Here is a 27,140-nt window from a genome sequence, read left to right on the forward strand (position 1 = left end):
TCTATACCTGAGCTCACCAACTACACCTGTGCCACCGTCTACACCTGTGCCCACCACCTACACCTGTGCCCTCCATCTACACCTGTGCCCTCCATCTACACCTGTGCCCTCCATCTACACCTGTGCCCACTACCTACACCTGAGCCCTCCATCTACACCTGAGCCCTCCATCTACACCTGTGCCCTCCATCTACACCTGTGCCCTCCATCTACACCTGTGCCCTCCATCTACACCTGTGCCCTCCATCTACACCTGTGCCCTCCATCTACACCTGAGCCCTCCATCTACACCTGAGCCCTCCATCTACACCTGTGCCCTCCATCTACACCTGTGCCCTCCATCTACACCTGTGCCCTCCATCTACACCTGTGCCCTCCATCTACACCTGTGCCCTCCATCTACACCTGTGCCCTCCATCTACACCTGTGCCACCGTCTACACCTGTGCCCTCCATCTACACCTGAGCCCTCCATCTACACCTGTGCCCTCCATCTACACCTGAGCTCTCCATCTACACCTGTGCCCTCCATCTACACCTGTGCCCTCCATCTACACCTGTGCCCTCCATCTACACCTGTGCCCTCCATCTACACCTGTGCCCTCCATCTACACCTGAGCTCTCCATCTACACCTGTGCCCTCCATCTACACCTGTGCCCTCCATCTACACCTGTGCCCTCCATCTACACCTGTGCCCTCCATCTACACCTGTGCCCTCCATCTACACCTGTGCCCACTACCTACCCCTGAGCCGGCTGCTCGCCACTCTGACGACAGGCCTGCGGCTCCTCTGGCCTGGCTTTCTTCTCCCCTTCTTTGTCTCCTGTCTGTCCCTAAATGCGGGGTTCCTTGGAGACCTCCGTGGGCCTTCCTCCATTCACACCATCATCCATCCCCCTGCTTTACTTGTCCCCAGGCTTCACTTCTGAGCACAGAACCTCTGTTCTACTCAAGACCTCCACCTAGGAGACTCACATCTCCGCCCAGCACGTCCATGAGAATGCTAACTCCAGTGCTGCTCCTTCCAGACCTCTCCACACAGGAGACTGCACCTCCACTGCGCTGCCATGCACACGTGGGTATGAGCCTCCCTGCTTTCTCTCCCAGGCCTCACCCCTCCATCCAGGAGCTCCTGGTGCTCTCCCTTCTAGTGACTCCAGCGTCCACCGTCCTCTGGTGGCCCAGCCCATGCCTGTGCTGCCTGCCTCAGCACTGTGGACATAGATTCGGTCCCCGTTGTCCCTCTGCCCTGGTCCTGGGCTCCCTCTCTACTGTTGCCGCAGCCGGCTTCAGAAGCCTGACCTCTGCTCCGGCCACCTCTGCGGTGTCCTCTGTGACTCTCTGTGGCCTAGCTCAGGCCACCTCTGCGGTGTCCTCTGTGACTCTCTGTGGCCTAGCTCAGGCCACCTCTGCGGTGTCCTCTGTGGCTCTCTGCGGCCTGGTCTGCACGTGTTTCCCCATTCAGTGTGTGCAGGCCTGTGAGGCGGAGTCCAGTGGCCTTTCCACATCTTACTCCTACTACCCAAGCTTTGTCCAGCTGGACTCCAGCCAGGCAGTGTGGCTCCACACCCCACATTCCTTCCCTGTGTGGGGCGATACGTGCTAGCCCCTTGTGGGGGTGCCCCCTCCTGCTCTCTGGCTAAGCCCAGTGCCCACTCCTTTGTGATTCTGCTTGGCTGCCACGTGCCCTGGCAGGCCCTTGCTGAAGTACCCACCATCACATTCCACCTCGACTGTCTGAGCTGGACATAGCCACCTGCCTGCCTGTGCACTCGGGCTTATAGTCCGCCTGACCATCAGATGGGAAGCCGCTGAGAACAGGCACGACCTTGTCTCCTGGGCCTATGTAGGCCTGATGTTCAGTCAGCACTCAGAGGTCCCTTAATCAGGGAGGCTATGGGGCAGTGACTAAGGGACTGGCCACCTGATGTCAGCAGAAGAGGGGGTCTGGATCATAGCAGAGCTGAGGAGGCAGCCACCTCACTTCCAGTTGCAGTAGTGATGCCTCTCCATGGGCCTTACCAGAGCCCCACAGAATCATGGCTTCTTTTGGGGCCTCCAAAGTGTTGGCCGCTTTTCTGCCTCTAGGCCTTTGTACTGACTACTAGGACCCCATCCACCACTGAGAATAAAAGGATGTAATTGAAGAACCCAGGCCCCTGCCTGGACTATTCTGCAGCCATGACCGACCGTGGAAAGCACCCAACAGAATGTAGGCCCCTGGCACAGCGTGATGTGCCCTTGAGCCCTAACCTTGGGCCTAGCTCTAGTTACAGGAAAACCCCTCCAGATGTCCCCATATAGTAGAAGCCAGCAAGTCACAGCAAAGCAGGGTCATGATAGAAGCTGTAGTAGCCACACCACCGCTTTCTAGAAGCGGCAAACTAACCAAGCATGGGAGGTGCATCAATCCTGAGTCCGCTCCTACGTAGTCTGTAGACCTCAAGCCCCCCTTGCTTTAAAAACCCCGCCCCTTGCTACTCGGGGTCTCTCCTGCTCTGCTGCTGAGTCAGGGGGACAGAGTCTCCTGAGTTAACTCGTAGTAAAAAGACCCTTTGCCTTTGCATTGGATCTGGTCTCTTGATGGTCGTTGGGGGACTCTGGGTACAACAGTAACGACTGAGGACTATGACAGGACTCCACACACATGCTTTCTTTGGGCGAGCATTGTCCCTGTGCTGGCTGCAGGAGGTAACTGGGGGGACAAAAAGGCCACACTGATTTTGGGGGTGCTGTATGAGCCTGTCATTGGGAACAGGGTTTCTCCCCCATTGGCAGTTCTCTGGGGACTGTCCAGAGAATGCTCAGCCCATCACAGAGTTGAGAAGCCACATGGGGGTGGCTGAGGAGTGAAGGCAGATTGGCCATTTGAGGGCGAGGCTGCCTGGGCTCTGCACCAGAGTTGAGGCTGCTGCTGTTGGCTCCGTCTTTATAAGGCAGGGGTGGCGCTTTCCTGGATAATGCCGGAAGAATTTTGTTATCTAGACCATGGAGACACCCACTGTGTCTTGACAAGATGTGCCAGGAGAGGGCGCTGCTCCACAACACTAGGAACTTTCAGGTGGAAAAGGTCGTCAGAATGGAGTCAGACTCTATAAACAGAAAGGTCCAGAGGGATGTCAAGAGGATGCCAGGGAGGCCACTGAGAGGGATGTCAGAGGGCGCCAGGGGGGTCACAGAGAGTCATTCTGGCACCCTCAGACATCTTGAGAGCTGTGGGCTGCAAGGAGGAAGCGCTTCCTTCAGCATCCCCTGCAGCTTGTAAGCTGGCTCTGCTAGGCAGCTCCTGACTTTTAGGGGGATGCTCAGACAAGGTCACTGAAGTGGTGATGGTTGCTGGCTCCCAGCTGTTTCACTCCAAGCCCCAAATGCTGCTTCTGGCCAGGACTCAATAAGAGAAGTGACTTTCCTAAAGGCCTGTAGTCCCACCCCTCAACATAAATGCCCTAACTCCCCTGCCTCAGCCTCTATATCATCATGAGACAGGAATAACATGCCAACTGCATCACGTCCTAGATAGAGGCCTCTGGTATCAGAAGGGGAAGTCTCTCCCAGACACCAATGCAGGACCCTGGAGCTCAGGGGTTTTCTTCCATACTGGGTCCTGAGGGCTGAGGACTGCCTGGCTCCCTCCAGTTTTCTCCTCAGGTGATGGCTGTGTTAATGATGAGCAGAGGTGTTGTGGGGTATTTGTACTGTGTGAAGATCTAGTGCTGGGATGGATTTAATGAGAAGCTGGATGGCCAAGAGTTAGGCAGGAGGAAGAGGCGGGACTTCTAGGCAGAGAGAGGAAGTAGGAGGAGGTCATTGGGTGCAGGAGAGAGATAAGGAGACACCGAGGAAGCAGGATGGGCAGTATGTGACAGAATGTAGATGGATAGAAATGGGTTAAGTTATAAGAGCTAGCTAAAAACAAGCCTAAGCTAAGGCAAAGCTTTCCTAATTAATAAGTCTCTGTGTCATTATTTGTGAGCTGGCAGCCCAAAGAAAAATCTGACTACACAGTGGTTTCCTGATCAGGGGAGCCTGTGTAGCACAGGGGAGATCTGAAAATGAAGGAAACCTGTGGAAGAGGAGCGTGGAAGAGGGTGACCAGGGCCACAGCTGCTATTGAAACCTCACTGTGGAGTCAAGTGGGGTCTGTGGTGCCCTAAATGGGAGGCAGCTAGATCACATGGTTGTCGTGTGTGTGTGTGTGTGTGTGTGTGTGTGTGTGTGTGTGTGTGTGTGTTCGAGGCTTCGATGCAGGCTCACCCACATACCTACCTAAAGAGCAGAGGCCAGCAGTGTGCAGAAAGCAAGTCTGAGGGTAGACTGGGAAGTTGTGGGAGAGAGTGTTGAAGCTTGCAGGTGATTGAGAACATGGCACAGGGCAAGGGTACACCAGAGCAGTGCCTGTGGAGAGAGAGCAGAGTTAGGCAGACCTTTGCGCCGCTCCTTTGGGGGTCAGGATGCTGAAGGGCGGGGCCTAACTCCAGAGGACCTTGAAAGGCAGGGCCAAGAGCTGAGATGGGATCATGTGGACAGTGGCACCCACCGCTCAGTGCTAGTCCTCGGTGAGATGGCCGCTGCTGTGAGTGACAGACAATCACAGTGCTCACATGCCAGGAATACAGGCTGCTCTCAAGCTAGCATTTGCTCTCAGGAGACCTGGTAGATTTGACACCTGTCACCCCTTATTCCCGGGCACACATACGCATCAGCCAATGCTCTCCAAATATCCTCTGAGGGTAGAGGTCAAGTCTGGGGCATAGGACAAGAGACCGAGAACAAAATGATCAGCACACTGTTTCAGTGAAACAAGGTCTGCCCACGGGCTACACGTTTTGCATGTGTCCAGTACTTCTATGCCTATTTACCACCTGCTAAAAACGGCCTGGCACTAGGACCCTTTGTTTTTTATTCTTTAACTCTGAGCCAGTATCACAAGTTATTAAGACTAACAACTCTCTGCCTCAGCCTCCTGTGTGGCTGAGATTAAAGGCCTGCACCACCAGCCCTACAGGACCCAATGTCAAGGCTGAGATCACTCTCAGCTTTGAGCACACCCATCCCCCACTGTTTTTCTGCTCCAGGGTCAGAGTCATCACCGCACAGGCAAATTCCCCAAGTTGAGGAGGAGCAATTCCAAAGGACTCCAGAACCGTTTCTTCTGACCGAGTAACAAGCGGGGGGAGGGGGGGGGTGCGGGGGGGGGGGTGCGGGGGGGGGGGTTGTTTAAAGAATAAAACCTTAAAGCAACATGGATTTTTTTTCCCACAAAATACACCAAGGTTTTCCTAAGTGGTAGAACGGCCAGGTGAAAAGATTCGGGAGAAGCAGACGCAGACAAGGCCTGGGTGCACACGGGGTGGGAATAGGCAGGCCGAGGACGTGGGTTGTGCACAAGCCTGGCTGGATCTCTGGGCTGTGGAGTCGCGCTCCAGCTCAGCTCCTCCCAGCAGATCAATCCTGCCATCCCTGCAGCCCCAGCCACGGGCCTCTGCTAACGTCAGTACTAAGAGTCAGAAGCCTGTTGCCCGCCCCACCGAGCCTGTTTCTTGGCCTGTAGAATGAGCCGGCAAGGCCCCCAGCTCATAATGAGTGCTCAGTAGAGGGCCCGGCTCTGAAGCACCACACTGAGGTAGTAAGGCACCCATGCCCACAGGATTTATTTACGAAGCCAGCTTCGGGGGTGTGTACCTCCAAGTTGTCCAGGAGGCCCCTGCTCCCTGTGTCCAGGCCTGTGACAAGCTACGGAAGGACAAATGAGGTTCTAATGGGGGGCACAGCAGGAATCCCTCTGCAGTCACGTTTGTGGTGCCCACCCCCACACCTCATCAGGCAGACTTTCCGCCTAGGAGAATAAAGTGGGATAGATGGGGCAGGATGGTTGATTTCCGGGGGTGGCGTTGGGTAGCTGAATGTGGCACAGGCCTCTCCTGCTGCAATGAGAAAGGTGAGCCCAGCCGTGTGTGTGTGTGTGTGTGTGTGTGTGTGTGTGTGTGTGTGTGTGTGTGTTTGGGGTGGGGGGAGTGTGTTCCAGAGTGGAAGATCAGGTCATCGGGCACTGAAAAGGTTTGAAGTGGGGGGGGGGCGTTCTTCTTATGGGCCTCTGTGGCGATGAGAGGATTCCCACACACACACTGGTGATCTAATAAAAGACCTCTTTCTGCCCCAGGAAGGACGAATGGTCCCAGGGCAAATGGACTGAGCCGTGGAATCCTCAGCTCCAGTTCTCTCTGTCCCTCACCCGACTGGCAAGTTCACTCCCAGAAGTCCCTGCGGCTTTCGCCATGCATCCTCACAGGCTGGCAGCGCCAGGTTGGGGCCGCTCCCTCGAGCTCCCCAGCACAGAGGAGGGAGGCACCGGGCTGGTGTGAAGCTCCTCTTCAGGGCTTCTGTAGTATGGTACAAATCCTGAAGCATCAAGAGCACGGTCCCCAGAGAGGGGAAGATCCTGGTCGCCGTCAGGCATGAACCCTCCCAGGAAGTGGCAGCAGGCTGGTGAGGATGAAAAGCCAGAGAGGAGGTCAGGCCCTGCCAAAGCACACTGGGTGAGGAAAAGCAAGGTGTCAGCCCGGCTCAGGCCCAGATGCCAAGATGGACCCTGCCTTATAACTCTACGGGGCAATCAGGGAGGGTGCCAGGACCCAGGCCGGTCCTGCAGAGTAGGCAGCCCTTGGTGACATTGCCTACCCATCCAGGGGCCCCCATGGGAAGCTTGATCCTGGCTTTGAACTTATTATCTACCCCACTTCCTGTGCCATCCTAGACCCCATGCCAAGCTGTGTGGTTGCCAGGGGGGTTGCTCATAACATTAGAGGGTATGGGGCTGGACCAGAACCCAGGCTTGGCACCTGCTACCTGGGTGACTCAGGTCGTGTTCCTTTGATATTCGAAGAGATGTTGTGTCACTTGTAAGCCGCCATTAGCATGGGGTCATTGGGATTAAATGAGATGGCACAGATCCAGTATCTGGGTGTCTAACAAAGTTCAAGAAGGTAATGTAAGTGTTTCTATGGGCTCAGCTCTGGCTCCAGGCCTTTCTTTGAATTATTGTATGTAATTCGATCTCCAGAGCCACCTCCCTGAAAGGGAGGAGATGAAGTATAGTTGGACAGTCCCTCTAGCCTCTGAGCCCATAGCTAGTGTGCCATCTGGCCAAGGGCTCACTGGGGATAGGTATCTGGAGCATTCCAGAGGTTTGGTGCTGCCTGCCCTCCTGTGGCCTCTTCAGATTCACAGGGCATCCATCCCATGTCACCTTGCAGCAGCCATCCAGTGCCCCACTTCCAGGAAAGCGGTCTCTGGTGCCCAGACACCAGCAGCCTTGAGGGGTGGTGCAGTTGAGCAGCTCTTCCTGAGAGCGGTAGTACGGGAAGAAGCCACTGGGTGGCGCTGACTCCTCGAGGAACAGACCCTCTCTGCAGCTCCTGCCAGCTTTGTGTCCCGGGCGGAGTTCAACCTGCTGAGCCAGCTCCTCCATAGCCAGGGGCTGCTCAGGAATGTGGAAGAAAGGCAGGTATTCTGAACCCGGCTCAGAGAGGCTGGGAGAGCCGAGTGGCTCCTGGTCCTGTGAACTGGTGGCCTGCGGTTGCTGGAACAGGTGTCCTGGGTCCTCCCCCAACACGAGGCTCCGAGAGATCAAGGCACTGGACTCAGTCTCGTGGCTCTTCTGAGTTGTCTAAGAAGAGAGAGTATCCATTAGTCACAGCTGCCTGCTTCCTCCCTAGTCCTGTGCTGTGGGATGTTCCGTATGTCAAATGTGTTGCTCTGATTGGTTAATAAATTAAACACTGATTGGCCAGTAGCCAGGCAGGAAGTATAGGCAGGACAAGGAGAGAGGAGAATTCTGGGAAGTGGAAGGCTGAGGCGGAAGACGTTGCCAGCCGCCACCATGAAAAGCGAGATGTAAGGTACCGGTAAGCCACAAGCCACGTGGCAACTTCTAGACTAATAGATATGGGTTAATTTAATATATAAGAACTAGATAACAAGAAGCCTGAGCCATTAGGCCAGTTTAAATAATGTAAGCATCTGTGTGTTCATTTTTTAAGTGGGCTGTTGGATTGTTGAGGCTTGGCTGAACCTGGAGAGAAAACTCTAGCTACAAATGGCGCCCAACGGGTTGGCAAGAGTTACCACCTAAAACCCGAGAAAGAAGATGCTAAAATAGCTTCTTAGTTGTCTCTCTCAAGTTAGTGGCAGCCTGTGTGTTTGAGCTACTCTATTGCGGGTTCCTGGTGTGCATGCGTGCCTGTGGGCTTGACCTACCCTATGTTACATAGAGGTGTCTCCAAGCTGCACACTACGCTGTATGTTGGATATAATTTTTGCTAGTTAAAAAAAAAAAAGAGGTTTCTGGGCTACATGCTGCTTTGACAAAAGCATAGACCCAGTGTTTCTAAGAGTTGATGGCTCCGAGAGCTGGTGGGAAAACGTACCACTGCCATGTTGGGAAGCTGAGGTGGGTGGAGCCACCAGCCACAGCAGCCATTTTGGTCTTACAAATGCTACAGTTTAAAGCAATAGTTACACAATAAGGCAGATTCAGATGAAATAAGACTTTAAATGCTTTACAATGTGTGTAAAAATGTACATAGGCTTGGAAGAGAGAGAAAAAGGAATATATGCAATTATATAAAGAAATAGATAGTTTTTAAAAATAAAGTCTTTAAAGAGACAGCAAAGGTAGTATAAAAAAATAAGCCACGTAATGATGGATATGATACACAGAGAATCTGGATTGTGTTGTTTTGGGGATTCTTAACTGCAGAAAAACATTTGATTGTAAAAGCTGTTGAGTTATGCCAATATGTATATTTTAAAGATATCTTGACTTCAAAATTTGGATGTAAGGATATGTTGCTTTGGAAAGGAGGCTCTGCTTTTGTTTCCACAGAAAGCAAGAGGCTATGTATTTGTTCCAGATTAAGATACATCAGGTTTGACCAGCCAAGATCCCCTGAAAGGTCTCTGATGACACCATGGCCCAGATGATCCAACATACAGAACAGTTTCAAGGCAACTGGCTCAGACGATACACCCTCACAGACTGCTCCATAATCCTAAAATTTTCTTTGTGTCTCCATAAAATGCAGTGCCCCCCATCCAGCAAAAAGTACTATGAGAAGCTACACCCAAATTCCCAAATATACCAAGCTGGCTTTGGAGATGGAATTGGCTCACTCTTTCTCTAAACCCAAGCATATTACTAAAAGAAAAGGTTAAGAGATTTTTGTGTCCCATATCAGAAGAGCCCTCTGGTATGGGACAGAGAAAAACCAATATTTCTATAAATGCAATCTCTTCTAAAGAAGAAAAGGGGATATAAATATAGATATAATAGGATGAAAGGGTAGATTAATGAACCTACTTTTAAAGAGCAACAACTTGTTTAGAAATGTTTTACATTGCTATGGATTTTAGCTTATTGATACAAATTTAAAGTTAATTTTGTTATACTGTGTGTATATTTCTACTCCTGTTTAAGGTATTATGTTTGTACAGCTCATTTAAAATTGTAATGGATAATTAAGAAATAGATTAATAATTAGTCATCTATGATAGTCATACTTGTAGCCATGTTAGTTAAGTCTTCTAGGTATACATAGATATATTTCAGATAGATAGGTAATCTTCAAACACTTCAAAGACCTACAGAATATGGCATTTAAAATGTTTTAAAAATTTAGACTTTCTGGATAATGAGACATGTCTGCTCCTGGCAGCACCAATTTTCTTCAGAGAGGAGGATGGGCATTGAAGACACTCCATATAGAGTTTATCTTCACCTTGGCAAAAATAGCCATTTGGGCAAGAAATTGTTCTTGCCTGGACTGCTTGATCAACTGGACATACAGGACCCATAGGAAGGTGACCAATGAACTTTGCTTGGTGAAATGTTCCTTCAGGTTCCTGCTTTGCAGAAAAAAACTGCCAGACATTCTACAGGACACAGAGAAAAATGACTGAGAGACTCTAGGCCTGTGGGCTGAAGATAGATGCCCCAACTTTACAAAGGAACATTAGGTGATTGTCCAGGCTGCCAGCTGTCTCTGTCTACCCTGCAAGACTCCTGAAAGTTGCTTGCATCCTTCTCCCATTTCTCAGGTAGTATTATATCCTTCTAAGGTCTTTGATGTAGTTGAAGACTAGATTGTTCCTCAGTTATGATAAAAGATAAGTTAGATATGAAACCTTAGACTCACAAATATAGGAGAGATAGGATATCTTCTTTAGTATTGTAACTGTAATTCTTGCTTGATAATTGTTTTGTTATATGTACTATGTGAAAGTTAAAACCTTCCTTTTTGAAAAAAAGAAAAGGGGAAGTGCTGTGGGATGTTCTGTATGTTAAATGTGTTGCTCTGATTGGTTAATAAATAAAACACTGATTGGCCAGTAGCCAGGCAGGAAGTATAGGCAGGACAAGGAGAATTCTGGGAAGTGGAAGGCTGAGGCAGAAGACGCTGCCAGCCGCCACCATGAAAAGCAAGATGTAAGGTACCGGTAAGCCACAAGCCACATGGCAACTTCTAGACTAATAGATATGGGTTAATTTAATATATAAGAACTAGATAACAAGAAGCCTGCCATGGCCATACAGTTTGTAAGCAATATAAGTCTCTGTGTGTTTACTCGGTTTGGTCTAAGTGGCTGCGGGACTGGTGGGTGAGAGAGATTTGTCCTGACCGTGGGCCAGGCAGGACTGGAAAAAACTCCAGCTACAGTCCTGTCTACATTTGGGGGGCTTGTAGGGCCCACAACTGATCAGGGCTCCCTTCTGGGAAAGTCCAGTAGTGGTCCCAGCCATGCCCTCAGAAAACCCTGAGCTCTCACTTCTCACCCTATTGGCTCTGCTCAGAAGACCCCCAGGCCCTCAGTCACACCACGCTTGACCCTGTCTGAGCTTCTGGGGCCCTCACCTCAGAGGAGTCTTCCCAGCTCCCAGCCTCCCCCATAGTGACTGTTATGCTTTCATTCTCACAGAAATGTTTTTTCTCCTATTCTGCACCGGGGGTGTCCATGCCCCTGACACTCAACCAACACTTTTCCAAGAAAAACAAAATCAAGGTCTAGTTCCTTATTCTAACCTCCTGGTCTCAGACTCCCCTTATGTCTGCTGGGTCCACGCAGGCCTTCACTCGGCATTTCCTAGCAGGTCCTGAGCACACACCAGTGTGCTTGCCTGAGCCATCCCTTTGCCTGGGTGATGACTGCATATGGTGCCTGGTGGGGGTGCTTTCTCTACCATCCTGGTTTAGTCACATCACCTTATTGATTGACCCCCTCCCAGCTGAGGACATGTCTCCTTTGGTGTGCCTACTCCGCCCAAGCACTTGCCGGCATTGTTTTTGACTATCTTGAATTAATTACACATCTCATCAAGGCAAGGCCCAGCTATGTAGTTGACGTCTGTCTCCACGGGATCCAGAAAAGCCCTGGTGTGTGGTGGTCAATAGAAGGACGGGCAGTGTGAAAGGAAGAACCCAGATGGGACTGCAGAGCTGGCTCGGAGCCTAAGAGCACAGCCATCTTCCGGGGGAATCTAGATTCAAGCCCAGCGTCCACTTGGTGGCTCACAGTCATTCGGAACCCTGTTTCTGAGAGGGTCCAATGTTCTCTTCTGGCCTCCACAAGCAACAGGCAGGCATACAGGTGGTGCACAGACGTGCATGCATGAAAAACACCCACTCACATGAGGGAGAGTGAGTGGGGGAGGGGAAGAGAATGAGAACATCAAGTAGGGGTTGGCTAGGATCTAAGTTCTTGCTGACCCAGGGTTGGTAGGAGAGGAGTCATGTCATACGGAGAGGCAGAGAAAGGAAAAGGTGGATTCCTTCTTGGCCGGTTGGGGGGTGGGGACACACAGAGACCTGGAGTCTCCCATTTCTGTCAGTGCTCATTGGGACCATTTCCAGAGGCCTCAAGCTGCTCCAATTTATAGACTCTGGGCTTCATGGGAAGTCTATTATGGTCTGGCCCCTGGTTTTCCTGACTCCTCTAGGGGTCCCAGCTCTGGCCTCCCCTTGCTTTGTCACAGGTACAACTGAAAGACCCCCGCTCCATTATGAGGACATGGGGCGTTGGGCCGATGAAATGTCCCCCCCCCAATAACTTAGCCTAAGAAACGCCATTCTGAAGGAAACAGAAAGACAGAAGTTCACAGCTGTAACTAACCAGCCATCCGGCCTTGAGAGAGATAATTGTGGTCAGCGGCCTTGAGAGAAAGACAGTTGAGTTAAATTAGGATATTTTATGGCGGGCCCCTGGCCTTGAGAAATAAGCAGCTGGCCTGGGCAAGGCCAGATCAGCCACACACATACGACCCCAAGTTCACCCTGGCCTTCTTTGAAACAACCAATAGGGACCCTGTAACTATGCTTTTGCTTCCGTATCCGCGCCTCTGCCCTGGAATCCCATAAAAAGTCCCCTTTGCCCTAGGAAGGCGCGCAAGTCCTCCTAGAGACTTCGCCCCGGGTACCCGTGTATCTAATAAACCCTCTTGCTTTTGCATCTGATCGGTGGTTTCGGTGTGTTCCTTGGGTTTGGGGTCTCTCCTGAAGGAAGATCTCCTCTGGGGGTTCTTTCACAACCAGAGCAGGTCCCTAACTCCCTGAATGTCGCCTAACTCCTGGGAAAGTGTTGTCCATGGACCGAGAGCTCCTGGAGATGAGGGACCAGAGCACACATTCGACATTCCCGATCCTACCCCTCATCGGGACTGGTCTGTCCTTGCACCGGGCTGGGGGAGCAGGCTGAGCCCCATCCGCACTCTCTCTCCGTGTGTGTTGTGCATGCTCCCCGTAAGGTGCATCCCAGCCCTGAGCCCTGGCAGGCACTGTGACTGGGCCTCCCTTGTCTGTGTGACCTTGGCAGGTGCAGCATGTGGAGTTCTACTGGGCATGCCCGAAATCTCTGACAGGGAAACTTGGACACCGATACTTGGGGAGCGTGTCATACATGATCTCATGAGTGGAAACTGCAGCAGTGGTGCCACAGCCAAGGGACGCCAGGTCACCAGCATCATCAGAAGCTAGAATAAAGGCACGGGACAGCTTCTCCCTTGCACCCCCAAGAAGGAACTCACTCTGTTGACACCGTGACGTCAGGCTTCAGGCCTGCAGCACTGTGGAAGTGAACTGCCACCATTTCACCGGGGTTACAGCAATTTGTTAGAGCACCTGAAGAGCCTAACCTGTGTGAGTGGGCTGGATGGCTCATCGCCGGCTCGGAGGGCTCTACTGTGCTTCCTATGGAAGCCCCCTGTGGCGACTCCCCCTCTGCCTTACCCTTCCTGCCATTGAGAGGGTGCTGACCAGGACAGGCTGTTCTGGGTGGGAAAGATCCACACTTCTGTCTTTCCTCCTGGGGCCCTGGCTCCTCTTCACCTGCTAGGCTTGGATTGAAGGAAACCAGGTGTGATTCCTCCAATTCCCCAGAGGGCTTCAGCAGAGAATGGCCCACGTGCTACGCCGCTCACACTCACTAGCACTTGCCACTTGGAGTCTACTGGAGTTGACTGGAGCCCCAGATGCTGACAGGAAGAAGCCTAAGCCTCAGACTAGAGCGAGAAGGCCAAAGGTCCTCCCCCACCCTCTTTACCCGGCAACCTCTCCTGCCCGCTGTGAGAAGATTCCGCTGTGAAGTCACAAGGCCCGATGCCAGGCAGGAAAGCCAGATGGCTCTGTTGCCATGGAGACTTCTGCCCTACACCCAGCACCTGTGCGCCTCACCTGCTCTTCATTCAGCTTAACTCAGATGGCCCCAAGAGACCAGGGAAACAACGAGAATGAGAACATCTGCAGTCAGACCAGGTCTTTCCTCTGGGGCCGGTGACTCATGGGAGACCTCTGTCCAGAGACTACAGGGTGACAGCCCTGGGGAAGAAGTAGAGGAAGGGCTTCCACAGTCCATCTGTCCACTGACTAGGGGAGCTGGCCAGCTGTGTGGATTTCTACTCACCTGATGCTCCAACCTCTCAGTGCCCCGGGGCTAAGGCACCCCACCATGGCTCTTCCCAAGTCACCTGTAAAGGGAGCAGGTCTTAAGGACTGATTATATACGACCATGTGGTTCCTGTAGGAGCACCAAGTGCTCCTCCTAGGAGGAAGGGACCAGCACTGCTGACCCCTTACGAAGCATCTGCAGCCACTCTGGGCCGCTCTGATGAGTGCTGCCTGGTCCGAATTTCTGCAAGCTTTCCAGTCAGAAGGACACCACTGCTGTCCGTTTCCCAGGGGCCTGAACAGAGAAGGGGAAGAAGACTTTGAAGTTCTTTCTAGTTTTGGGGGCATGAAGAGGAGCCTGGGGACTCCTTTCCTGTCCTGTCCCATCTGTGGGACCCTGGGCTTCCCCAAGACTAGACTCCAAACAGTATGGCCCGGTGGGGCTCTCTGGGCACAGGCATGGCTCTTCCAAGCCACACCACACACTCACTCGGAGGCCTCTACTGTTTGCTCATTTAAGATGACTATGTTTTTAATAGACTTGACTCTTTAATCTACATGAAATTCTTTTTTTTCCCCCTTAAGTGGATATAGGCCTTAATTTTGTAACTGGAATGGCCAACTGACTCAATATCATTTGTAAATATTTCTCCCCCAAATTAATTTGAAATACCAAATAACCCAAATGATTAACTTTAAAGCTCAAATCAGTTTCTAGATTATTTTTTAATATCCATCTCAACTGTCTTTGTACAAATATCATGTTATTTGTATTTTTCCAGCTTTATTTTAGTTCATGTTATATAATCAATTTTTTAAAAATTAGCATTATTTAAGGCTAATAAATATTGACAAATCGGTATGTCCATGGAACAGCCCCCAAGTAATGCCTCCACTGATTCCCAGACCCAAAACACTACTGATTTTGCTTTTTAACTAGAAATTATTATTTTTATTTTATGTATATGCATGCATGCTTGAGTGAATGTATGTGCATCCTGAGAGGCCAGAGGAGGACATCTGATTCCCTGGAACTGAAGTTATAATTATGAGCCACCTCATGTGGGGGCTAAGAACTGAACCCAGATCTTCTGTGAGGACAGCCAGCGCTCTTCGCCGCTGAGCCACTTCTCTGTCCACCACTGCCACCCCTTTGAAAACAGGATCTCCTGTAGCTCAGGCTGGCCTTGAATTCGCTATGTAGCCAAGGATGACCTTGAACTTCTGACCCTCTTACCCCTGCCTCCCACACTCGGTATTACAGATGTGCACCACCACACCCAGATTTGCTTCGAACACTATCAGATCCTTCCTTCTTCTTCTAGGAGGAGTGGAGTTATGGAGTAGGAACTCCGTGTGCGGAGCTCTCTGGGGTTGGCACTCTGGGGTCTCATCCCCCTGGGGGCCTGCTCTTCGTTCCTCTTTGCTGATGAGCAGCACATCTCTCTATGCTAGAGCACAGTTTCTGTAGCCACATACCTGAGCATAGATACTTCAGTTTCCATCACAAACTTTATTGCAACCAATAGCTGAATATGAGACACTGTGTCCATGTACTTTGTATTTCTAGCTAGGATTTGTCTAATTAGATCATATAGTTAATGTATGTTTAAGTAAGACACTGTTTAATTGTTTCCAAAATGGGCACACTCACTATCTTTATATCCCCCAGAAAATTCTGTTTTCATCACACTCTTGCTGGCACTTTAAAATTTTTGCCATCCTTGTGGCTTGTAGCACATGTCAGGCTTAGTTCCGTCTTCCTGATCGTGGTAGTTTGGGAAATGTTCCCTCTTTCTCCCAATAGTCTGTGGCATTTAAACACTTGGCCCCCAGTTGGTGGTGCTGTTTGGGGAGTTTTAGGGGAAGAAGTATGTCCCTGGGGGCAGACTTGGAAATTAAAATCTTTCCATTCCCACTTCCCTCTTGTCAATCAGGAGGGACCAGCTCCCTGCCCTGCCACCAAGCCAGCCATTTGCTGCTGTGCCTCCCCGCCATGATGGACTCTGATCCCCTTGGGACCATAATAAACCCTTCCCTCGGTCAGTGGCTTCTGGCCACAGTGTTTTGTCACAGTAGCAGAGAAGCGTCTGATGTGTGGATGGCTGAAGAAGGTGAGAAAGTTTGCATGTGCCCAATGCCAACTTACATATTTTCCTTTGTGGAGTCTTCAGATCCTTTGTTCATCCCAATAACTCGTTATAACTAAAGTGCATTAAATTGGGTTTGTCCAAAGAGTAAATGTGGTCAATTCGTACATAGATCCAAACAGAAGAGGATACCACAGTCAAGATATATTTCTACAACCCACAAAACTTTGTCATGCACTTTTATAATGTCGCCAATTTTTCTCTCATGCTCCTTCCCAGCCTCTCTTCCTTCCATTGTGTGGCGGTTTCCTCTGAGGTTCAAACCTTCCATCTTGAAGTGAAGCTGTTATGACCCAGGAAAGGAAAGGAAAGAACAAGGTGTTCAAAGGGGAGGTGGAACCTTCCACCCTGCAGGGAAGCTCATTTAAACTCAGGACTAAACAACTCACTAGCCTCAGAAAGTCCCTGAAACTGACCAGATTCACTAGGCCCCTCCCTCCTCAAGCTTCTGCAAGCAGCAAGGACTGCTGAGAGACACTGTCAGGCCAGCTGTGTGGCCTGGAAGGGGCTCAGACCAACAGAGCCACCTGGAAGCCTCCAACCTGCCGAGCTGTCTGCAGGCCGTGCAGTTGCTCCCGGTTCCCAGCTTCTGTGAGCAGTCACCCGTGATGGGGTGGACTTTGCTGATGCAGCTGCCTTTGAATCATTTCTGCTCCTGTAAGTAACCCCTCACCCACACTCCTCTAATCAACGCCAATAAAACTCATTGGTTCATGAAACTGTCTGTAGTTGGTTTCCTACCTGGGGTGACTGTTCACATCTCCCCAGGAAGAGTCATACACCAGCTCCCTCCTCTCTTCCCTGACCACCCTCAGGAACTCTGCCACCTGCTACCACTGTCCATGGCTTTACACTGTCTAGAACTTTATGTAACTGTAATGAAAAGGTCAAGGAGTGCGGTTTATTGGCTTCTCTTCCCCGCACACGCTCCTGACGGTGGCCCTGTGAACCACTGGCTCCTCCCACTCCTCGGACTGGTAGTGAACCACTGGCCCCTCCCACTCCTCGGACTGGTAGTGAACCACTGGCTCCTCCCACTCCTCGGACTGGTGGTGAACCACTGGCTCCTCCCACTCCTCGGACTGGTAGTGAACCACTGGCCCCTCCCACTCCTCGGACTGGTAGTGAACCACTGGCTCCTCCCACTCCTCGGACTGGTGGTGAACCACTGGCTCCTCCCACTTCTTGGACTGGTAGTGAACCACTGGCCCCTCCCACTCCTCGGACTGGTGGTGAACCACTGGCTCCTCCCACTTCTTGGACTGGTAGTGAACCACTGGCCCCTCCCACTCCTCGGACTGGTAGTGAACCACTGGCCCCTCCCACTCCTCGGACTGGTGGTGAACCACTGGCTCCTCCCACTTCTTGGACTGGTAGTGAACCACTGGCCCCTCCCACTCCTCGGACTGGTGGTGCTGCCCCTGGATTGGACGCATCACTACTGTGAGCTGTGTCTCAGTTCTTTGTTCCAATGGAAGCTTTATCTTGTTTTCAGCAGTTCCTGCTGCATCCAGGCGCGGTCTTACGGAGCACACCCTCTTGGGGTGCACAGAGCCTCCTGAACGTACCAGGCTCTGCCCTTTACCAACTTCAGGCCTTTGTTTCTTCAAACATTTCCCCCACTCTCTTTCTCCTCTTCTCCCAGAAATCTAACGACCAACACTTCATTATATCCTAAGAATGTTTCCACATTTGTCCCTGAGGTTCATTTTAAATCCTTTCTCCCTGTTCTTCAGATTGAATCATTCTGACCCACGTCACACACCTTCCCCCACCTCACACACCTTCCCCCACCTCACACACACACACACACACACACACACACACACACACACACACACACACCTTCCCCCACCTCACACACACCCTTCACTCTTCCCCCTGCTGGATCATGCAGGGGGAATTTTAAGTTTCAGCTTTATATTTTATATTCAATCCTAGCATTTCTGTTTGCTCTTTTTAAAGTGTTTTTGAAGTTCTCTGTAGACAAATATCTTCTTAGTCCTCTTCTGTGTATTTCTCTGGATCTGATGGAGCATGCTATCACCACAGCCTCTTTGAAGTCTTTGTCTGGTAATCCAGCAGCCATGACTCACCTTGGGATCTGAATGTATTCTTTTCCCCTGAGAACTTCCTGTGCTTTCCTGGCTCTTTGCATGCTGGGTAGATTTGGATTGTCTTAGAGATGGGAAATGTCACTGAGTGTAGACTTTGGGTTCAGTCCACACTCCTCTGTCGGAAGAACACGGTGGTTTTGCTCTCGCAGGTCAGCAGTTTGCATGGGTTCAAGCTCAGGTTCAGCATTGCCTTGTGTGGACAGCGGTTCCTGGGTCAGTTGCTGCGTTGATTTGGGGCTGTCCCAAGCACACACTGTTTAGCAAGTGTGCTAAAAAGGTGTGCCCATGGTCTGCATTTCAGTTTCATTCCCAAGGTTTCACTCTGCTGGTTTGGACCTGCGTGATCAGTGTGCACAGCGCAGGGGCCATGTTTTCACAGAATTAGGGAACCACTTTTTGGCTATCTATATCCCTGGATATTCCTTACTTCTTCCCACAAGGGCCTCTCCATCAGATTCCCCTGACTAAAAAGAAGCTCTCTTGGGGAATATCCTTTCGCCTCTGCTGCTTCTGTGAGAAGTGGGGGAAGGAAGAAGAACAGAAGGGGGAGGTGTGAGGGAGAGAAAGAAAAGAGGAATAGGAGAGGAGGGAAGGAGGTAGGGAGGAACCACGCCCGGCATGTGTCTGTTCAGTTTTTCCTCTTTTTTTTTTTTTTTCCAATCTGCAATCACTCACCTTTAGAGTTCTCACATAGCAGCTTGTATATTCTGTGAGAACGGGCTGTGCTGGGCTTATGTTACCATCTTAGGCTCACTCATGTTGCGTTGTAAACACTTTATAGATGCTGGATACAAGTCCTTTGTCAAAAATTTGCATTGTAAATATTTTCTTTTTAGCTGTGCCTTTTTCTTTTTATTACTGACATCTTTCTGTGATCCAAAAGTTTAATTTTTATGAAATTCTGCTTACCAGTTTTCTTAATCTGTGCCAGTTTATCCCTGTCAACAGCATAAGGGATAGGAAAAGGCTCATGCAGGGTTTGAGAAAGGTGGAGCCAGGGCCCACTATGAGGGCTCATGGCAAGGTTTCACTTAAACTGTGTCTTCATAGGACCATCCTGAATCCCAGGGCTAGAGATTCAGATCTGGAGAAGTGGCACTCCAGGTCAGTCAGTCAGCCCAGCCTGGGCCAGGTCCCTCTGACCCCAGTGCCTACAATTCTCAACTTCTGTTTGCCAGGAACCCTGTTCTCTGCCCAGAGAGACTTCACTGTCTGGATGGGGGCAAAACTGAAGGACACAGCCAAGATGGAGGTTTGAAACTCCCGCTGTCCTGATTTCCAGGAGCATGTGATCTCGCAGTGCTGGATGCAGGCAGGGTCTGAGAAGCCCGTGACTCTGAAGGCTGGGTCCGCAGGAAGGAGCAGGGCCAGCTGTGGCCAGGCTGCAGAACTTCTCTAAGGGACAAATACGTGTGCCTTGGTCTCCAGGATGCTGCCAGAGGAGGCCCAGGCACAGAAGAAGCCCCTGTGGGCGCCGCTGCGCTGCATTCACAACCTTGGAGCCATCAGGGAGAAGTCAACTGCAGCCTGCTTCCATGCTGGGAGAAAAATATCCCCCAAACCCTTTGAGTTTTCCTCCTTGCCTCAGTCCCAGTCCCGTGTTTCCCCAGAAGCAGCTCATGGCATTTAGCAGAACCTGTTTGGACCAAGGATCACCACCGTCCATCAGGAGTGGAGCCGTTTGACAGTCCCTCTCTCATGCTTCCGGTGTCTCTCTGCCAGGGGAAGCTTTCATAGCATTTCCGTTCTTCCTCTCGGAGCCCCATGCCAGGGACCCCGTAGTTTAAGGATGTCAGGACTTAGCCACAAACCGCGGTTCCCTCAGATCTCATGCTTAGTGGGAAAAACTCGGCGCTTCCCTAGTTGTCCACAAGGGGGAGACTGATTCCCATTTATTCTGGAGGGTCCCCATTGGGCCATCATTAATGATTATTTAAAATGATATTTCTATTTCTTTGTGATTGTTTCAAAGAAATCCAATCTTGGGTAAGGTTGGCGCCATTGTTTTCCAGCTGACAACTTACAGATGGTTCTTTGTTTGGAAACGTATTTCCGAATCATTTACACACATCCTCCCCTGCAGTTAGTCATGGAGACTTCTAACACATACCACATCTAGACCACGAGGGGAGAGTCTTGTGGTCTTTCCACCAGAAATCAGGCAAATTATTTAAATTCTCAGGAAAGGGGGGAAACCATCTTTTGTCGACATCAAACAGAAAGTGTGCTCTCTTTGAACATGAAAATCCCTTAAACATATTCAAGAATTTTAACAAGCATTCCAGAAAGCTATCCTATTACTCTTTGAAGCCTGGAAAGATTTTCTTAAAGTCGTCGCAGCCCCTCAGGGAGGGGAGAGGCCTTCGCAGTGACATGGGGGTGGAGCTGCACAGGTCCGGTGAGCCCCTCTGGTCCAGAAAGGAACAGCAGTCCCCAGAGGACGGGGATGCCTTTGGAAGGATGGGAAGTCTTCCAGAAAGAGGAGGCATTGAACCCATTTCCCATCTGCTCTGCACCAAGGGTTAGAAAAAGGACAGGAGCTGTGACCCACAGGACAGTGCCAAGACCTGCTCATGGCCACCGCACTCTCAGGGAGGAGTGGCCACCGCTCTGGACTCCACAGCTCTGGCCAGGAAGCTACATCTCCTTCAGGGGTCAAGAAACTGAAAAACCAAGACAGTTCAGCAATGCTACTCCTTAGGAAATGGTCGGAAGTTTTCAGAGACTTTCTGGCTTTCAGATATTGATAGTGATTAATAGTGTCAATAACGGGGGCGGGGAGGGGGGGAGTTGAAATTATTTAAAACACCTAAGTATCCAACAGTGGAAGATGGTTGGACAAATGAAGCTGCATTTTTATTACAAAACAGCAAAATGACAGCACAGACCCGTGTTTACTGTTATGGAAAATACCGGAATGTTCCACTTACAAAGGGAGAGCTGGCGAAGAGGGAAGTTCTCCAAGATCCGCACGGAAGGCAAAGGAACTAGAGAGTTTTCTGGGCCATGCATAAAATGAGTCGCTCTGGCCTGGAGACTCACTATAGCCACAGTGATCAGGACCACTCGGACAGGCAGAGAGAAACCAGAAGTATATTCACCCAGATATACACAACCGAGTTTTGACAGGCGTGTGAGGGGAGTCTACAGGGCTTGGAGATAGTCTTTTAACAAATGATGGTGGAACTATGGGTGTGTGTGAGAGAAAAAACTCACAGTATATTTGAAAATCAAAATGAAATTAAATGTAAGAAATAAAAACTCCTCAAAAGCTTCAGGGGGTTAAATAACACACACACACACACACACACACACACACACACACACACACACACAACCACTAGGAACTAGAGCATGGTAAGAGTCTGAAGGCATCACAGCTTCATGCGCAGGGAAGAGCTGGCAAACTGAACCCCAGCAAAGTGAAGCTGCTCTGAAAAAAACCTCTGAAAGATCAAACACAACGCCAAAAAAAGTGCAGGAACAGGCAAAAAACAAAAATCTGGCAGAGTGCATGCATGACAGAGTTACTGTGGGGCTCTAGAACTGACTGGCAAAGCACTCCGTGTCCCGACTAGAGAGTGTGCAAATTGATCAGAGGAGACACTCCACCAGAGGACCTACGGGTGACCGGTAAGCACTTGAGAAAGTGTTCGACATGACCAGCCATTAGAAAAACGCAAATGAAAGCCAGGGAGACACAGCACACTACATCAGAGAGCTGTTTAAAAGACGACAGCAGCAGATGATAGAATTTGTAGGATCACTCCAACCCTATTGATGAGAATACAGAACAGGACAGCCAGTCTGGGAGGGGGCTCTTTAACAAAATATGCGATCCCCACAGAATCCAGCAATTGTGCTCCTGAGCATGTATATATCCTTGAGGGATGAAAACATTCACACCAAAATGTACAGAAATGTTACGTCAGATTTATCCATAGTAACACCAAACAAACATAATCTAGTTATGGGTTATGTCCATGGGTGAAAGGTTAAATAGATTGTGATATGTCCACAGTATGGAGTATTAGTCGGCCATAAAAAGGAATGAACTATTCACAATGCACACCCTCAACACAGCCAGAAATCATGCTGAGGAAAACAAGCTAATCCCAAATGTCTTTGTAACACTCTGGAAACACAGAATTTCAGGAAAGGAGAACAGTTCAGCTCCTAAACTTGCAAGCTCTTGGGTGGCTCAGACACAGGGAGGTGGATACAGCTACCGGAAGACAGCGTGGCTGAAACAAATCTGTTTGCTTATGGTGATGAAGTAACTCTATTGCCCATTAACGTCCATATCCTGGTTAGCAGGCTGACAGGACGGCTCAGGGGGTAAAGTACTCGCTGCCACGCCTGATGATTCCTAGCTTGATCCTAGGACTCATGGCAGAAGGAGAGAAATAACTCCTAAGTTGTTTTCTGACCTCCGGGCTGATCCTGAAGTCATAAGTAGCTGAGGGTAACCTTGAACTTTTGATTCTCCTGCCTCTGCCTCCCAAATTCTGGTTTTACCGCATGCACCACTGTGCCTGGCTTTAGGCAGTTTGGAGTGCTTGAACCCAGGGCTTCACTTGTGCTAGGCAAGCAGCCTAACAGCAGAGCCCAGCTCTCATTATTTCTTAGATGTGTGAATTGCTCATGATCTCAGGATTCCAAGTTTAATTAAAAAGGACAGAGTGTGAGACTGCCCTGGAAACTAGAAGATGTGGATGTGTGTCCAGTACTCCTGGGCTTCATCCCGAGCCTCACATTTGCTGGGCACCTAGATGGGGTGGTCACTTGGGAAGTGGAGTGTGCATTCCAGGAGGCACCTGGGTGATAAGCCACAGGGTGAAGCGATTAAGTCCCTAAATGGCAGCCCCGTCCCTACTGAGTCCCTGCTGCCTGCCCTGGCCTGCTGGTCACAGGGCTGGCGGAGGAGGGTGGGGAGGGCAGTGCTCTCCTGCCTTCCATTCAGAGCTGCTGGGCAGAGTGTGCAGTGCTGTGAGCCGGCAGGGCCAGGCTCCAGCGTTGGTGTGGGGACCAGTACACACTCGCAGCAGCCCTGGGAGGCAGGATGCAACACTGCCCCACATGAGTGAGATCTTGCAGTCAGCCAACGTCCATCAGCGAGCAGGAAATGAGCAGGCACCTGTAATTAACGCTCTCTCCAGAGCTGGTGAGCTTTGCTCAGCTCAGGGCCCTTGACAAGAGCAGCCTTCTCCAATTAAGTAACCACAGGTAGCTTTTCACAAATCATAGCCATCTGCCTAGTAACCAGAAAGTAAACATGACCCGATTCAGCTCTCTGTAAAGTCCAAGAAATGCTATTTTGATCTGTCAGCTGCTCCTAATGAGGACACAGTTATATGTAAACAGGCCATCCATTTGAGGGGACTGACTAAGTGAGTCAGTCAGAAAAGCTCACCAGTCACGCAAGCAGCCTGTCAAGGCAGAAGGGAAAGCTTCATGGACCACAGAGCCAAGGCTAGACCTGAGAGAGCCTGGCAGTCCGGGCAGGGGGCTGGCTGTGCTTTCAACAGCACCAATGCTGAACAGAAGATAAGATCCATTCTAGCGACCCTCCCTTCTGGTCCTGGAACTCACGGCACCATGTCCTACCTCAGGACCTTTGCCCTCGCTCTGTCTCCTGCCTGAGAGCCCCGCTTCCAGGTCTGTACTTGGTAGATTCTTCCATTCCTGCCTCTTCCTCAGAAGGCTCACTCCCTCCAAACTGGCCTCTGGGCCCACCTCAGTCCCCCTGACTGCCTCCTCAAAGCACTTCCTCAGGAAGCATGTTGCTTTCTTGGTGGCTTTCTGAGTCCATCAAGGCAGAAGTTCTGAAGACAAGAGCTTGTACGTCTTGTTCCCTCCATTTCTTCCACGTTCACCAAATGCCTGAGGAGGAGAGCAGGATGGGGCTGCCTCCATCCCAGAGGCTTCATTCTGTCAGGAGAGCTTTGTGTTCCTCTCAGAGGTCCCTCTCCAGGGTTTGTAAAGGTAAGTCCTTCTGCTCTTGGGAAATCCCTGTGAAGAATAAGCCTGAAAGGGCAGGGCAGCAGGCTGGAGGCTGATGAGACCCTGGGCTTGGTTTTTCAGATACCCAAGTCTCTGCCACCTGCCCTGCTCATCTCTACCCTCCACATCAGGCTGTGGTCACTCCCACTGCACCTGGCAGTCTGGTCCCCAAGCTCTCCACCTTCTCTGAGGACAGAGCAACTGCTCAGCTCTGACTGTCCCCTCAACTGCAGGTGTGTCTCTTAGAACAGCTCCCAGGGAGGGTCCGAGCCTGGTCACAACCAAGGCCCTCAGATCCTAGCCTGGCTCTGTTAATGGCTGACCCATGCTCGGAGGCAAGGGCCTTCCTGACTCTGGCGGCTAATGTGTACATCCCAGCCAGGCATGCTTTGCCCTGTCCAGGGTTCCTGCAGCATTGAGTGTGGAGCCTGCTTCCCAGATAGACAGATCCCTCATGCTAAGGCTGCTTGGGAAGTCTTGCAGCTTAAGACCACCCCATGCCCACAGGTCAAGCTCTCACTGGAGGAGCTGGTTGGTGCTAAGCTTTGCTCACCCCTGAGTGGGCTTCAAGGGAATTAAATGGTGCGAAGCAGGCTCTGAAAGTGGAGATTTGGCTGTGAAAGAAAAGCATCAGCGTCCTAAGCCTGCCTCCTCCTCTGAATCTGAGGGTAATCCCAGCGGCCAATGGGATTAAACAGTCGCATAAAAACACTGAGCACCAGGGGCTAGAGGGGTGGCTGAGCAGTTAAGAGCACTGGCTGCTCTTCCAGAGGACCTGGGTTCAGTTCCCAACACCCACATGACAGCTCACAACTGCTATAAGTATCCAGTCCTGTGGATACTTCACCCTCTTCTGGTCTCTGTGGGTACCAGACACAAATGTGGCACATATAGATGCAGACAAAACATTCATACACATAAAATAATTTTTTAAAAAACACTGAGTGCCTGGCACAGAGACATGTGATTTAGAAAGATGATGGAGGCAGTGTCGGTGACGGGTGAAGGGGAAGATGAAATAAATGTCCATTGAGAGGAATGATCTCTCCTTACGTTTCGATGCCATGGCAGTACAGGGGGAGCTCTGTGCGAGACTTGTGAGAAAACGAGGGATGTGGTGAGTCGATGTAAGCTCCACAACAATGACCAGCGTGACAAGGTAAGCCAGGTGTGGTAGTGGCATCGCATACCATGGCAGTAACCAGCAGCTCTCTAGCTGGACTTAAGACCCACTCAACAAGAGCTAACCTTGCTTGGTACTGGAACCCCAGACAACTACCCAGGGTCAGTGAAGTCATGGATCTTGGAGGAGAACCTGCAACCACCGCTTTACCAAACTGAATTCTAGACATTGTCCTTAGACCTAAGGATAAGTGTAGTCCTCGCTCCTTTTCAAGGAAGCTTCTCCTGCAGCAGATGGAGGCCATTACAGAAAAACACAACGAATCAAATGCAGTTGTACTTCCAGTCCCAGTGGACACATCTACAGTACAACTCCTGCACCAAGGCTCAGGGACCATTGAGCCAGAGGATCAGGAGTTTGCAATGAGACTCTGCCCTCTAGTAAAGCCAGAAGGCACACCATAACGTCTCACAAACATGGCTACCGAAACATGAGCTGAATAAAGACAATACAGACATGCCAAAGCAGACAGGGATGGGGTCTGGGGGAGCCCATGGGGCTCCTCCACAACTATAGGGAAGGAGCACTGAGAGTGAGAGAAACAGTCTTCCCCGGGAAGAGCATTCCGTTTGTCATCCAATACCAAACAGTCAGCTCTGGAAACATACATACGAGTAACAGTATACAGACAGAGCAGGTGGTATTTATGTACTTTGGAATATGTATGTATGTATATGCAAATAAACATGTGCATGTAAGAACAATTAATGAAAAAGGAGGCCATGAATTTGAAAGAGAGCAAGGAGATGGGTATATGAGAGGATTTGGACAGAGGAAAGGGAAGGGGAAAATGATGTAATTATAATTTCAAAAAAGAAGTAATTAAAAAAATAAGTTAAAAAAAAAGTTCCAGCCTTGGAAACAGTGATGTACCTGTCCCAGGGAAATATTTTATATTTAACGCCAGATTACTCAGTCCAGCAACACTGAGAAATTCTTGGACTCTAGATGTCCATCCCTGGCTAACTTTAACCTCTTCTGAGTGATGACATAATGGACATTTGGGGGATCAGCAAGCAGATTGCAGGAGCCTCACCAGGGGGTGGGTGAGTGGCCCATTGAAAAGGACTCCCAAGAAAGGCTGTAGCAACGTGGAGCTAGGGCTGAGAAACAAGGGGCCACAATACAAAGTGCCGTGATTATAGCTGTTTACAGATCCGTCTGTCTACTCACAGGCTCTGGGAAGATTAGGGAAGATTAAAAACAGTTGATTTGGTTGAGTGATGGGATTTGAGTGATTAAAGCCGCATTCGGTTACGGTTGTTATCATGTGGTTTGTGCAAAGTTTTAGGCAAAAAAGAGTAAGAATTGAAATGGAGTCCACATACCTTAGGGGTCCCCGAAGTCGTTCCCCAACCCTCCAACTTACCATTAGACGAGCCTAGCTTCAGGGGTGCTATCCAAGGGGGTTAAAAGAAAATGTCGGAGCTGGAACACTGAATCTGTGCTGCACCCAAGTTTTGGTCTGCCCACTACATGCATAAAGACAACCACCAGAGAGGCAGGAGGCGGCAGAGACATTGCTTATATCAAGCTAGTGGATGGGAAGATAAGCCACTTCACCCCCTAAAGAGACAACTTCCTGGTGGGAGGGGTGCAGAAGGTGGGAGATCACAACCTACGAGCACCTTCTCACAGCCGGTTCATCAAATGACACTTGAGAGCAAAGGCCACCATCTCCTCAGGCCATGCTCATCCCAAAGCTTTGTCATGAGCGCCTGACATTTCTCACAGCAGACAGACTGGGGAGGGC

General features: G+C 50.4%; 1 protein-coding gene across 2 annotated transcripts; it reads right to left on the reverse strand.

Annotated features, from left to right (window-relative positions):
* Positions 1 to 5,619: 5,619 nt before the first annotated feature.
* Positions 5,620 to 13,598, reverse strand: LOC114689511. Of its 2 annotated transcripts, none has more exons than XM_037205588.1 (3): positions 13,278 to 13,598; positions 7,247 to 7,666; positions 5,620 to 6,483 (listed from the first exon to the last, which is right to left on the reverse strand). In XM_037205588.1, the coding sequence occupies exons 1-3, from the start codon at positions 13,287 to 13,289 to the stop codon at positions 6,229 to 6,231; spliced, it is 687 nt and encodes a 228-aa protein (XP_037061483.1). In that variant the 5' UTR covers positions 13,290 to 13,598; the 3' UTR covers positions 5,620 to 6,228. The 2 variants fall into 2 exon arrangements, with proteins under 2 accessions (XP_037061483.1, XP_037061484.1); XM_037205589.1 differs by having other exon boundaries at positions 5,620 to 6,532.
* Between the last annotated feature and the right edge of the window lie 13,542 nt (positions 13,599 to 27,140).

Source organism: Peromyscus leucopus, chromosome 5, assembly GCF_004664715.2.
Source record: "Peromyscus leucopus breed LL Stock chromosome 5, UCI_PerLeu_2.1, whole genome shotgun sequence".
Taxonomy (NCBI): domain Eukaryota; kingdom Metazoa; phylum Chordata; class Mammalia; order Rodentia; family Cricetidae; genus Peromyscus; species Peromyscus leucopus.

Excerpts from the sequence above, each read along its gene's own strand:
- LOC114689511 (XM_037205588.1), bottom strand. Across the intron at positions 6,484-7,246 it reads CACTGGATGGCTGCTGCAAG|CCTGCTGCCACTTCCTGGGA; the intron begins GTGACATGGGAT and ends CATCCTCACCAG.